The sequence below is a fragment of the Myotis daubentonii genome, chromosome 4, assembly GCF_963259705.1.
Source record: "Myotis daubentonii chromosome 4, mMyoDau2.1, whole genome shotgun sequence".
NCBI classification, from domain to species: domain Eukaryota; kingdom Metazoa; phylum Chordata; class Mammalia; order Chiroptera; family Vespertilionidae; genus Myotis; species Myotis daubentonii.
This window is the reverse complement of record NC_081843.1, coordinates 12,129,407-12,143,290: the sequence shown is the minus strand read 5'-3', so window position 1 is coordinate 12,143,290 and position 13,884 is coordinate 12,129,407. Positions and strand designations below refer to the sequence as shown.

General features: G+C 47.7%; 2 protein-coding genes across 2 annotated transcripts; one reads left to right on the top strand and one right to left on the bottom strand.

The window, feature by feature from the left end:
* Window positions 1–28: 28 nt before the first annotated feature.
* Window positions 29–2,691, bottom strand: SNRNP25 (small nuclear ribonucleoprotein U11/U12 subunit 25). Its single transcript, XM_059692477.1, has 5 exons — window positions 2,433–2,691; window positions 1,351–1,441; window positions 979–1,084; window positions 631–705; window positions 29–367 (listed from the first exon to the last, which is right to left on the bottom strand). The coding sequence occupies exons 1-5, from the start codon at window positions 2,472–2,474 to the stop codon at window positions 310–312; spliced, it is 372 nt and encodes a 123-aa protein (XP_059548460.1). The 5' UTR covers window positions 2,475–2,691; the 3' UTR covers window positions 29–309.
* Window positions 2,692–2,822: 131 nt separating this feature from the next.
* On the top strand, window positions 2,823–5,852 carry POLR3K (RNA polymerase III subunit K). The gene is made up of 3 exons (XM_059692476.1): window positions 2,823–3,006; window positions 3,655–3,742; window positions 5,267–5,852. The coding sequence occupies exons 1-3, from the start codon at window positions 2,896–2,898 to the stop codon at window positions 5,392–5,394; spliced, it is 327 nt and encodes a 108-aa protein (XP_059548459.1). The 5' UTR covers window positions 2,823–2,895; the 3' UTR covers window positions 5,395–5,852.
* Window positions 5,853–13,884: the final 8,032 nt, after the last annotated feature.

Sequence of the window (13,884 nt, the reverse complement as noted above, 5' to 3'; positions counted from 1 at the left end):
GGTACTGTGGCTTTTTGACTTTTCAAACTAGAAAGCAAAGAGATTTATTCCGTACAGAGGGCCAGGCCCACAGCCTGTGGGATCGGCTGTGAAATGAGGGTGTTTGGGCCCAGAAGGGGTCAAACCTGGGTCTTGACACTGGCTCACCCAGTCCCACCCCCGAGGCCCGGGGCTCACACCGGCAGTGCCAGCTGTGCCAGCTGGGCAAGTCCATCCCAGCACTCTCCTGTGAAGAGGGGACAGTGCCCGAGGCGTCCTCCCGCTGGGGAGGAGCTTGGCCACCGGCACAGAGTGTCCCTGTTTGGAGGGTCATTTCTGCCTCAGTTTTTTGATGAAGGACACCTCATCCCGGTTCCGGATACCATAGCTGGAAGAGAAGGAGAAGTGTCCAGTATCTGACTACAGAGGGCTGTCTGACTCCTCACCTGGGGCTTGTGAGAAACCAGGCAAGAGCAGGCGGGACGAGTGTGGGGTCCAGGAAGGCAAGGCGGGGCAGTGCCACCCTCCCACAGGCCCCTACCGGGCCAGCAGGCAGCCTTCCCCTCCACGCACACTCTTCCTCCCTCCTCCTGCCTCGGTGGGGCCCTGACCTTCCACGCCCTGCAGCTCAAGGAAGCGGCCTGAACTTACTCCCGGAGCTTCTTCCTGTCGTCTGTGAGCTTCTCTCCCGCAGAGGTTAGATGGTACGTCCTCCACACATAGGACCTGCGCGAGAGGGATTCAGGGAAACCGTGAGCAGGGGGAGCTGAGTGGGTGGGACGTACTAGTAGAAGCTGCGTGAGAAGAGCTCTCGGTGTGTAACCCAGCCCCTGGGCACAGAGCACCAGCCCGTCTGAAGGATTGCGACAGGAGCTAGCTCTTCGCTCCCGTAGGTGCTTGTAGCAGAGACCAGGTGATTGAGAAGCACGAGTCCAGCGGGGCTCCTGTGAGCCCACACCACCCCCGGGGAGGGCTGCAAGGAGCCGCGGCTTCACCTACCAGCTGATGTGCTGGGTGCCCCCCTCGCGCTCCTGCCGGAGCTGCACGTATCGCTGGATGGCCTTCTTCAGGTCCAGGACCGTGGCGTTCTGCACCACAACCACAGCTGCAACAGGGGGCACCCGTGAGAGCAGATCCCGCAGCCACAGCCACAGCCACAGCCTCAGCCACAGCCGCAGCCGCAGCCACAGCCTCAGCCACAGCCACAGCCTCAGGTGGTGGGAGGGGGACCCAGAAGCCCTGTCCAGCCTTGTTTCTGACTGCGGCTCAGGTCCAGGCGAATGGGCTTGTGGATGGCCGCTCGGTGTCCCGCTGACCGGCCCCTGTGGAGGCTCAGCCTGCCTGGCCGGAAGGGAGGAGGGCAGCACTTACGCATGACTTCTCCATCCATCTTGCACACGCGGACTGTCATTGCTTGGCCATATTCCAGGGCTATTTGGGAGTTGACCTCTTCCAAAGTGACCTGGAACAGACCGAGGGTGGAGGTGAGTGCCTGGCTCCCTAACACCCCAAACAAGGAATACGCTGCGAGTGTCCAGAACGTGGTCATATTTTAGGAAGGACAAGAACGGGGAGTCTTGCTTACATACTAGGGCAGCGGTTCTCAACCTGTGGGTTGAACGACCCTTTCACAGGGGTCGCCTAAGACCATCGAAAACACATATATAATTACATATTGTTTTTGTGATGAATCACTATGCTTTAATTATGTTCAAGTTGTAACAATGAAATTGGGGGTCACCACAACATGGGGAACTGTATGAAAGGGTCGCGGCATAAGGAAGGTTGAGAACCACTGTATTAGGGCTTCCCAGTTTCTTAGCCCCTTGAGCTCATGTTTCATCCACATTTCCTATTTAAAGTCCAAAGTGGGCGGAAGCTTGGAAGAAAGGAACATAGACACAGGCAAGAACGAACAGCCCTGGATCCTCTCACCCAGGGGTTGGGTAGGAGGAGCACTGTGCTTGTCCTTCATTCCGAGCCCCGATCACCCATCAGGACCCAGACCAGGGCCTCGGGACAAGGTTTGGCAGGCGTGCAATAACAAACGCTGTAATACAATTTTTAAGAAAACAGAAATTAAACTCCATGATGGACAAAATAACATTGAAGTTTGAGATGGGAAAAACCAGTAATACTGACATAGTCTTTATTATTTTGCTTGCCACAGGCTTTTTTACACCAACTTGAGTTATAAACATACTGTATTAAAATGTCATGTGTCCCCGAAAGAAAAAAAAGAAAAGGCATGTATCCTGGCTGCTGGAGGGGTCTCGAGCCTTTTAAATCTCGAGCGAGAGCCTCGCTCGCCCCACCCGCGGCCCGGCCGGCCCGGCCCAGGTTAGGACCCCCGTTTCCACCCAGAGGTGCCTTACGAGGCCTCTGGGTCGCAGCCCCGCCAGCCCCGGGACCTGTCCACGCCCCTCGCACAGCCCGGCAGGGGACGCGCGCACCTGGATGGGCAGGTCGCAGAGCAGCGGGTCCTGCACCACCATGGCGAGACCCTCCTGGAACACGTCCACCGCCTCGGAGTGCGGCAGCGCCTCCTCTTCGTCCTCATCGTCCTCACGCGCCTCGGGCCGTGCCGCCGCCGCCTCCGCCTCCGCCTGCGCCTCCTCCAGGGCGGCTCGCTGCCCCACGCGCCCCGGGCCGCACCACCGCTCCGCGGGAGCCAGGCTGGGCGTGCACAACCGGAAGCACAGCACGCACTTCCGCAGTGGGCGTGTGGGGGCGGGGCTTCCGCGAGAGCCAATAAGTGCGAGGCCTTCCGCAGAGCTCGCTGGGAGCGCGAAGCCGGCGTGCCTATTGGTGGGCTGAGGGGCGGCACGAGCCAATGAGAGCTGGAGGCGGGCCTAGTGTCGGCGCCTGAGCCAGGGCGAGGGCTGCGGGACCTGCGGGACCTGCGGGGCGGCAGTCATGCTGCTCTTCTGCCCCGGCTGCGGGAATGGGCTCATCGTGGAGGAGGGACAGCGCTGCCACCGTTTCGCCTGCAACACCTGCCCCTACGTGCACAACATCACCCGCAAGGTGGGTCCCGGAGCCCGGGGGGGCCCGCGCGTCTCCCGCAGGCCTCCCGCGGCGCTCCCCGCCCGCCGTCCCGGGTCCGCCTCCACCCGCCCGTCTGTCACCCGCGTCCCGTCGTCTCTGCCTTGGAGTCGCCCTAGAATCCGGCCCTAGAATCGGTCCCTCCCCAGTGCCATCACCCTGGTTATCGCCGTTCCCTCCCCCGGGGCTCCGTGCTCGCAGGTGCCCCTTTCGCTGTGGTCACAGCGGCGGCCAGAGCGGCCCTGCTACCGCCCGATGAGTCGGATGAGCCGGCCCGCGTCCAGCACCCTCGGCAGGCAGTCCCCGCGCAGAGGGAAGCTGGCACCGAACCCTCTTCTGAGTCCGCGCCCTGAGGTGCTGCTTGGCCCCAGCAGCACCCCAGCCTCTTGGCGGACCTCCTGTCCCGCGGCCCCATAGCCGGGGCCTGCATGCCAACAGGTCTTCACATTCCAAGGCAGTGCTGCTCCCCGGCAGCGAGAACATGGTTTTCGTTCAGCAGCTCTCCAGGCTGTGGCAGGAGGGGCGGCTGGGGAGGGAGGCTCTCGCGGGCAGGGGTGGGGGCTGGGTGTGATGGCCCAGATCTGTATGTTCACTGACGGGCAGCGTTTGAAGACTTGCCGTTGTCTGTAGGTGACGAATCGGAAGTATCCGAAGCTGAAAGAAGTGGATGATGTGCTGGGTGGGGCGGCCGCCTGGGAGAACGTGGACTCCACTGCAGGTGAGAGGGGAGCTTGGGCATTGCTGAGCTGTGCACAGCCCGAGCTGCTGGCTGCTGCTGCATGTCAGAACCTGTGACCGCTTCTGTGAGGGGGGCTTCTAAAACTAGAAAGTGCGTGTTGTTTTTTTTTTTTAATGACTTAGTTGTTGCACAGATAATACTGGCACAGGCCTTGGAGCCACACAGACCTGAGTTAGAGACTCGGGGTGACTTCTTCCTGTTTGACGGCCTTGGGTCCCTTGACCTCTCTGGGGCTAATTTATACTCATAAGCTGTAAGAGCACAAAGCGAATTATGCAGTGTTGGGCACGTCACGGGCACTGAACATGTGGTAGCTATGATAGCAACAATGACAGGAGCAATAGAAATCAGTCTAAGGGGAAAAAGAATCCTCTTTTTGTTCTAATGCAGAGTTTTACAAGTTAATACCAGAGAGCATTAAACTACAGTCGCAGTAAAATGAATGTTTATTTCAAGTATTGGTTTATTTCTGATAGAGGTGGATGTGACCAAAGAAGGACAGAGAGCCCTACACACAGCCAGTACTGATAGGAGGAAGAGCTAAGTCCTGATTAGTACTCTCTTTCCCCTATAGACGAACATCCATATCTGCTATGTTAAAAAACGAGCAATGATAGAATTTATCATTAAAGAATGGATTATGGCCCTAGCTGGTTCGGCTCAGTGGATAGAGCATCAGCCTGTGGACTGAAGGGTCCTGGGTTCAATTCCAGTCAAAGGGACATGCCCGGGTTGTGGGCTCAATCCCCAGTGGGGGGTTTGCAGGAGGCAGCCAATCAATGATTCTCTCTTATCATTGATGTTTCTATCTCTCTCTCTCTCTCTCTCTCCCTCTCTGAAATCAATAAAAGTATATTTTTTTAAAAAAAGAATGAATTATGTATCAAATGTTCAAAATGGTGGTGTGAGAGTGTTTGGAGGTGTTTTCATCAAGAGCGGGGTTGGTTTCTCAAAGTGGGCTCACTCTGAAGGTAAATACGTGCCTCGGTGCCCTCTGAAAAGGTGTGGACTGCGCGGTGAGGTCTCGGTAAGAACAGCTGAGATACTAACTGCCAGAATGGATCCCTAAACACGAGAGGAAGTGGGTTGGTCACCCATGGGGTTTTCTCTGGGGGGATAAGAGGGCTTGCCTGCTGCCCAGGTGATGGGTGTGCACCTGGGATGGAGGAGGCGGAATCTGCAGGCGTGGACCCTGTCACTCACACAACAGCCATAGGTCACCTTTTGTGCCTTGTTTCCAACCAGCCTTCAGCCAGATTTGACAGGGAAAGTGGGACCCAGAGAGGGGAGGAGGGGTGTTTTCAAACTCCTGGATTCCCCCAGTGTGAGAGCATATTGGAATGAGACGAGACCACTGTTTGTGCCTTATATCAGGGTACAAGGGACACCAGATAAGCCAGGAAGATCTTTGCTGTCGTTCGCCTTAACACCCACGTCTAACAGGTATGCTGGTCACAAACATTTTTTTAATGTGGGTCCCTTGTTTGTTTTTCTTGTTTCTAGAGCCGTGTCCCAAATGTGAGCATCCGCGGGCCTACTTCATGCAGCTTCAGACCCGCTCTGCAGACGAGCCCATGACCACCTTCTACAAGTGCTGCAATGCGCAGTGTGGACACCGCTGGAGGGACTAGGGCCCGGCTGGCCCGGCTGCGTGCTGTCTGTTTGCCTATTCCTCAGAGCGGGTTTCCAGCTGGGAGCGAGCACTTGTGTCCTGAGGGCCTTTGCTGGTGTGGCGGAAATGGGTAGCCCATCTGCTATTGTTGGCCTGGGTGTCCGGAAATGGGTAGCCCATCTGCCAGTCGGTGGATGAACTCATTAATGTCCAGGGAGATTTTGCGTGTGGGGAAGATTATCCACAACTAATTATACTCTGTTTAAAGTCCTGTTCATTCATCTTTCACATTTATTGGGCAATTGACATTCTTTTACCATCAACCAACACTCTTAAATATTTATATTGTTTGCATAACTAATAAAGTAAAACTTATTTGGTACATTAGTTGTTCCTAAATATTTAACTGTTAAGTGCAAACTTAATTTAATCAAAATTTATTCTGGATATTTAATGAAAATGAAAAGTTTAATATTGCCTTCTCAGTGTTTTAAATGACTTAAGAAGTAGCCGAAACCGGTTTGGCTCAGTGGATAGAGCGTCGGCTTGCGGACTGAAAGGTCCCAGGTTCGATTCTGGTCAAGGGCATGTACCTGGGTTGCGGGCACATCCCCAGTGGGAGATGTGCAGGAGGCAGCTGATCGGTGTTTCTCTCTCATCGATGTTTCTAACTCTCTGTCTCTCTCCCTTCCTCTCTGTAAAAAATCAATTAAAAAAAAAAAAAAAAAAAAAAGAAGTAGATGTCAAACCACAAGTCATGATTCCAAACTTAACTACTATACTTAGGACTAAACCAGTTACAAAATTTCTAATAATGTGGATTTAAATTTTTTATTTCTATTCTTCTCATTACACTAAATATATTAGGTACTATGTTTTTATACTTCGTGTTTTCTTCTTCCACTCCGGAAAGAAAAAGGACACTTTAACTAGCTCGGGGCAGCCCTGGCCGGTACGCGCAGGTGGTTGGGCGTCATCCTGTGCACCAAAAGGTTGGTGGCTAGATCTCCCGTAGGGGGCCTGCAGGAGGCAGCCGATCAATGATTCTCTCATCATTGATGTTTCTATCCCTCTCTCCCTCTCCCTTCTGCTCTGAAATCAATAAAAATATATTTAAAAAAAGAAAATAATGGGTACCGTTTTTGTTTAATTGGGGTTCAAAGTTAGTAGTGTTCCTTGTCATCAAAATTTAATGCAAATGTGATGTTAATGCTAGTTAAGTACGTGGATTCATGGTGGACATTCAGTACTGATGAGAGATCAAATATTTCCCTCGAAGTACTTGCTGATGATTAATACAGTGAAAAACCATAGCCTTTAAGCACTTTATGTTTTTACAGGCTTTGTAAATTTGCCCCCCTTTTTCATGCTTCATGTATATTTTTTACCACCGTCAATGATAACACATATTAGCAGATTTCACTTCAAGTTCTACTGAATTAGTATCTCCTCAGCTTTGAAAACATTCTTGCCTGCAGTGGTTCGTTGTTCCTTGCAGACTGTGCATAAAGGCGAATTTTTTTTTTTAAAATATATTTTTATTGATTTTTTACAGAGAGGAAGGGAGAGAGAGAGAGAGTTAGAAACATCGATGAGAGAGAAACATCGATCAGCTGCCTCCTGCACATCTCCTACTGGGGATGTGCCCGCAACCCAGGTACATGCCCTTGACCGGAATCGAACCTGGGACCTTTCAGTCCGCAGGCCGATGCTCTATTCACTGAGCAAAACCGGTTTCGGCATAAAGGCGAATTCTTCAGTCCACTTCCGAACTAAGCGATGAGGTGTTGACTCCTCGAAGACACAAACAACCATTGGGCAATTTCACTAACATCTGCGGATTCAGCAAGAGCCAAGAAAAATGACTTTAAAGCATTCACCTCATTTTTAATTGACCATTAATGTTGCTGCCAGTGTCCTTAAGCTTTGTTTTTTTTTTAAAAATATATTTTATTGATTTTTTACAGAGAGGAAGGGAGAGGGATAGAGAGTTAGAAACATTGATGAGAGAGAAACATTGATCAGCTGCCTTCTGCACACTCCCTACTGGGTATGTGCCCGCAACTAAGGTACATGCCCTTTGACCAGAATCAAACCTGGGACCCTTCAGTCCGCAGGCTGACGCTCTATCCAGTGAGCCAAACCGGTCAGGGCTCCTTAAGTTTTAAGACAACTGTTTTCACCGAAAGGCTGATCATCTTAATTTCATTTTCTCGGGACACACTTCTTTAGCTGCAGCAATCAAGCACAATTAAGCCACCATAAGTAAGTAGATTTCCTTGCGTGGTGAACAAATGAACCACTTGGACATTTAATTTGGTTGTCTTGTTTTAACTTTTAATTTTTGTGAAGAAATTTGTTGTGTATGGAGAATAATGCCAGCGATGGGAGCTTAGCCTAGTAATGTCAACTAGCTGCCGTGTCACTGCACAGTAAACACAATCCTTTGCCATCCAATTTGATGACAAAATAATCCACTCTACCCCATGCCTTAAAAGCGTAATGTTTATATAAGTTCACTTAAAATTTTTTTAATTTTTAAAGTTGAGGTAACATTGCTAATAACGTTATATGTAAATTTCAGGGGTACAGCATTATTTGATACCTGGATACTCTATTGAGTGCTCATTCCCAAATATCTAGTTTCCTTGCATCACCATATATTTGACCTCTTTTACCCATTTTGCCTCCCCCACCCCATTTCACCTCTAGTAACTGCCATTCTGTTCTCTGTGTCTATGAGTTTGTGTTTTGTTCATTCATTTGTGAGTTTTTTCTTTTATATCCCACATATGAGTAAAATCATACGTTTTTTGTCCTTTTCTGTCTGACTTATTTCACTTAGTATAATACCCTCCAGGATCATCCATGTCACAAACGGTCAGATTTCATTCTTTTTCATGGCCACATAATATTCCATTGTATATCTGGACCACAGTGTTATCCAGTCATCTTTCAGTGGACACTTAGGTTGGTTCCATATCTTGGCCATTATAAATAATGCTGCAATGAAAATAGGGGTACATATATCTTTTAAATTAGTGTTTTCATATTCTTAGATAAATACCAAGAAGAGGAATTGCTGGATCATCTGGTAGTTATGTTCTTTTTTAAAAAATATATTTTTATTCATTTCAGAGAGGAAGGGAGAGGGAGAGAAAGAGAAACATCAATAATGAGAGAATCACTGGTCGGGTGCCTCCTTCACACCCCCTACTGGGGATCAAGCCCACAACCCAGGCATGTGCCCTTGACCAGAATCAAACCTGGGACCCTTCAGTCCGAATGCCGATGTTCTATCCACTGAGCCAAACCAGCTAGGACTGGTAGTTATATTCTTAATATTTTGAGGAACTTCTGTACTGTTTTCTACAGTAGTTGCACCAATTTACAATCCCACCAACAGTGCACAAGGGCTCCCTTTTCTCTACATCCTCACCAACACTTATTTCTTGTTTTTTTGATAATAGCCATTCTGACAGGTGTGAGGTTTTGATTTGCATTTCCCCCATGATTAGTGATGTTCAGAGTTTTTTTTTTTTTTAATTGATTTCAGAGAGGAAGGAAGAGAGAGAGAGAAAACAGAAACATCCATGATGAGAGAGAATCATGGATCGGCTGCCTCCTGCAAGTCCCCCACTGGGGATGGAGCCTGCAACCCGGGAATGTGCCTTTGGCCGGGGTCGAACCTGGGACCTTTCAGTTCACAGGCCGATGCTCTATCCACTGAGCAAAACTGGCTAGGGCCAGAGTTCACTTTTCATTTATTTATTTACTTACTTGTTCACTTATTTATTTATTTATTTATTTAAATCCTCACCCGAGGAGAATATGTGGTGAGAGAGAGAAAAAAAGAGAGAGAAACATTGATGTGAGAAAGAAACATTGATCGGCTGCCTCCCGCATGCACCGATTGAACCCACAACCCAGGTGTGTGCCCTGACCAGGAACTGGACCCACAACCTTTTGGTATACAGGATGATGCTCCAACTAACCGAGACACCTGGCCAGGGCTAGAGTTCACTTTTCTTGTTTTGACATTATAGGTATGCACTGGTAAGAATCAGAAAAAAATAAATGTTGCAGCACAACAGTATGGTGGCCCTTGAGGTGCTGAGTGATGAGCACTGAGCTGTAAGTGTGCCGAGTGGCCATATGAAACACTGTTGTCACTCTCAATGCTGCGTTACAGAGTGAAAGCAGCTGCAGGCAGTGCAAATAAATGGGTGTGGTTGTGCTTCAGTAACACTGTGGGCGCTTGATACTTCCAACAATAAAGATTAAACACAGAAGAAAAACTGGATGCTGACATTTGAATTTTATAATATTTTCACGTGTCATGTAATTTCTAAAGCAATCCCCCTCCCCTAACCATTTAAAAATGTATACCCTATTTTTAGCTCACAGATTTTTTAAAAAAATAATTGATTTTTTTTTACAGAGAGGAAGGGAGAGGGATAGAGAGTTAGAAACATCGAAGAGAGAGAAACATTGATCAGCTCCCTCCTGCACACTCCCCACTGAGTATGTGCCCTTGACCGGAATCGAACCTGGGACCCTTCAGTCCGCAGGCCGATGCTCTATCCACTGAGCCAAACCGGCCAGGGTTAGCTCACAGTATTTTGTAAGAAAAAAGGGTGGGCTGGATTTTGCCTGTGGGCTGTAGTTGCTCACACCTGGTGTATCTCATAGGGTTGTGAGAATTTATGTTGCTTGTTCTTTGTGTCTGATGCTTTCCCTCTGTCCATGGATGTTGCTTTTCTATTTCTCTCCAGTTATTGTGGGAGGAGGTGGGATGTCAGGGTGCCATCAGTGTATTTTCTTGGCAAAGAGGCACTGACTGGCCTTCCCAAGTCTTACGTGTCCAGCGAAGGACTCTGTGAGTAGATGCCTCTGTGAGTACTGCCTGGCACAAGCGCAGGTGTGGGGAGCGAGCCGACCTGCTCCGCTGTCCCACATGTAGGACTCACTCATCCTGGTGATTGTCCGGGACCAGCCTGGCTCCCTTTCGCCGCCCAGGGAGGGCACCGTGTGGACTTTCTCAGATGCCCGCCTGTGTGTTGTTTGGGATGTGATTTCCTGGGCCAATCCGCTCAAATACCAACCGCCTCGCCTTTCAGAGATTCCTTCTGGTCAAGGCTCCATCTTGTTTTCTGTGCGGTTACGATGTATCCCTTTTGTTTAAGATGCTATATTTTTCACTCATATACTTTCCTTTTGGTTCTTTTTTTAGTTGCGATTTCTCTGAGACTTCCTATTTATACATCGGGGGCACAGTTTCCTTTATATCTTTGAAGATAGAGTAGCTGCTTTAAAACCTGTGCTATTTCTAACAATTTCGTTTTGGGAATCGGTCTCAATTGCTTGTCTTTCCTCTTATGTATGGGTTACATAGTTCTGTTCCTTCATGTGTTTAATGGTTTTGGATTTATTTGGAAAGTGTGAATGGATTCTGGTACGTTTCTCTGAAGAGTTTTTTTTTTTTTTTTAACAGGTTACAAACTCTGTGTCTCTTATGTGGACAGCAGTTGCAATCTCTGTTCAGGTTGTTTAACCTTTGCTGGGCTGCTGGAATGGGCTTGTGCACATGTAGGTCAGGGGTCATTCAGAGACTTTGGTAGAGCTTAGTTGCAGAATTTGGGGTCTCCTCTCTGGCTTTTTTCTTTCCATGGTTCATTTTCTTTCCAGCCTTTGTGGTCTCCTCTTTGGGATCATGGTGTAGGCCAGGGGTGGGCAACCCCTGGCACGCATGCCAAACATGGCACGCCAGTAACATTTGCTGGCACGCGAAACCCTCTCTTATAATCTTCCATTGACAATTTTTGTGCACATTTGAATGACTTAAATGTTAAATTACAAGGAACTGGCAAGACACTTGATGTTATGTTTGGTTACATAAAGGCTTTTGAAAAGAAACTGGAAATCCTTAAGAGGGATGTGGATGGTGAGAGATTTAGATATTTCCCAAACCTCAAGAGGCACATCAAAGACCTCCCAAAAGATGACAGACAAGCTGTCAAAGCCTTCAGAAGCTGTTTTTAAACATCATCGAGTCAACTATTGAGCAGTTCTTCTCAAGATTTGCGAAATTCAGAGAACTGGAAGAGACAGCAAAATTCATGAGGTTTCCAGACAGCATAAAACTGGAGGAACTAAACTTACAAATGTTTTCATGGGTAGACATGGCTGACTTTGAAATGCAGTTGATTGAATTTCTGAGTAGCTCAATTTTGAAGCAGAAATTTGTTGACCTTAGAGTTGACTTGGAAAACATTGAAAAAAAGCGATTAGAGACAGGAGTACCAGAGAGAAGTGTCAAAAACGAACTATTAAGGTCTTGGAATGCCATTCCAGAAAATTTTTTCTGTTTAAAAAACTTTGCAACAGCGTTACTCTCCATGTTTTCATCCACATACGCTTGTGAATCTTTGTTCTCAGTGACGAATTTTGTTAAGTCTCGTAATAGGAGTAGCCTGACGGGTGAAAGTAGTAGCTCGTGCATATCTCTGAAGGTCACGAAATATAAACCTAATGTAAAATCTCTGTCACCCGTGATGCAGCAGCCAAAGTCCCACTGATAGTATCAAACGGAATCATAAAGTTTTCTGTCGGACTATCAGTGTACATGTATACATTAAAAAATAAATGTATTTTTCATCATCATATACTGCGTTTTTGTCGCTCGAATGAATTTTATTATTTCTTCAAGGTTCTTCACATATGTACACCTTGAGAGATATCAAGTAGGCATAACATTCTCAAAAAATTAGGGTTGGCACACAGAAGAATTTTGAGTCAGAGATTTTGCTGGTTTTGGCACGCACTCACAAAAAGGTTGCCCACCCCTGGTGTAGGCTGTGTGTTCTGTTGGTTTTAAGGCAGTAAATTCTAGCTTCAGCAAGGTGGAGGGAGACCCTGGTAGACAGAAGGAAGGAAGCTCTCTTGATAAAGATACTAGCAAAGGGATGGCTCCAGTGAGTATAAAAGTACTTCCTTGTAACAGGTAAAATGGGGACCGAGCTGATTGAAATTTAAATATTGGTGCCCTGGCCAGGTAGCTCAGTTGGTTAGAGCATTGTCCTGATACGCCAAGGTTGCAGGTTCAATCCCTAGCCAGGGCGCATACAAGAATCATAAATACATGAATGCATAAAAAAGTGGAACAACAAATTGATGTCTCTCTCTTTCCCTCTCTCTAAAAATCAATAAATACAAATAAAACAAGAAACATAAATATTAGAAAGAAATGTGATTATGTCCCTGATCATTCGTAAGGTATTTCCTGGGCTTGAGCCTGTGATTCCATGTCTCCGTGGGTCCTGGTGTTCTCAGACTCCAGAGAGCTGCAGCTCTGAGGTACCCAAGCCTTGCCCAAGATGTTCTGATGCACAGAACACACACACGCACACACATGTGCGCACACAGGCACTCTCACAGATAAACGTAGGCACGTACACACACTGAAATGTGACTTATTTGGTTCTGAAAGGAACACACAGCCAGTAAGTATGTGAAAAGATGCTTATCTTCACTAATAGCCAAGTGCAGAGAAAACCAACATTGAAATATCGTTGCCTATCAGATTGTCAAAGATTAAAAACACTGATAATGTATATACTGTTGGTGAGGGTCACAGGCATTCTCACACTTCTGGTGGGAGTAGAAGTCGGTACATTTTTGGAGGGTCACTTGGCAGTATCTATGGACTTTTTTTAATGGTGAGATTTATTTTTAATTTTTATTATTTAAAAAAATTGATTTTAGAGAGGGATGAAGAAAGGAGTTAGAGAGGGATGAAGAAAGAGGATTGATTTTAGAGAGAGAGCTAGAGAAAAACATTGATGTGAGAGAGATACATCAATGGATTGCCTTCTGTATGCATCCTGACTGGGGGATTGAACCTGCAACCTGGATATGTGCCCTGATTGAGAATCAAACTCGTGACCTTCTGGTGTATGGGATGATGCTCCAACCGGCTGAGTCATACCAGCCAGAGCAGTAGCTATAGATTTTTTAAAATGCTGAACCTTAGACCTACAATTCCACCGTAGCCATTTTTTGTACAGAAGTACTCGTTCTGGTGATTAAAGATCCATGCCCAGAATTGTTCACTACCTTCCTTTAAAATAGCATCTATACACTTGAATGTTATATGTAAATTATATCTCAATAAAAATTCAAATAGCATATATAGGCAACAATCAAACAGCGGGATTATGAAACCACAGCATGTACTGCCATTAAAGGCACAAGGTGTGTTTTCGTGCTGACCTGGAAAGTGTTGAAAATAGCCAGAGGAACAAGGAGGCTGTGAAGCTCAGAGCACAGTATGAGTCCATTAAGAATGCACCTGAGCCCCAGCCGGTTTGGCTCAGTGGGTAGAGCATCGGCCTGCGGACTGAAGGGTCCCAGGTTCGATTCCGGTCAAGGGCACGTGCCTAGGTTGTGGGTGTGCAGTAAGGGGTGTGCAGGAGGCAGCCGATCAATGATTCTCTCTCATCATTTATGT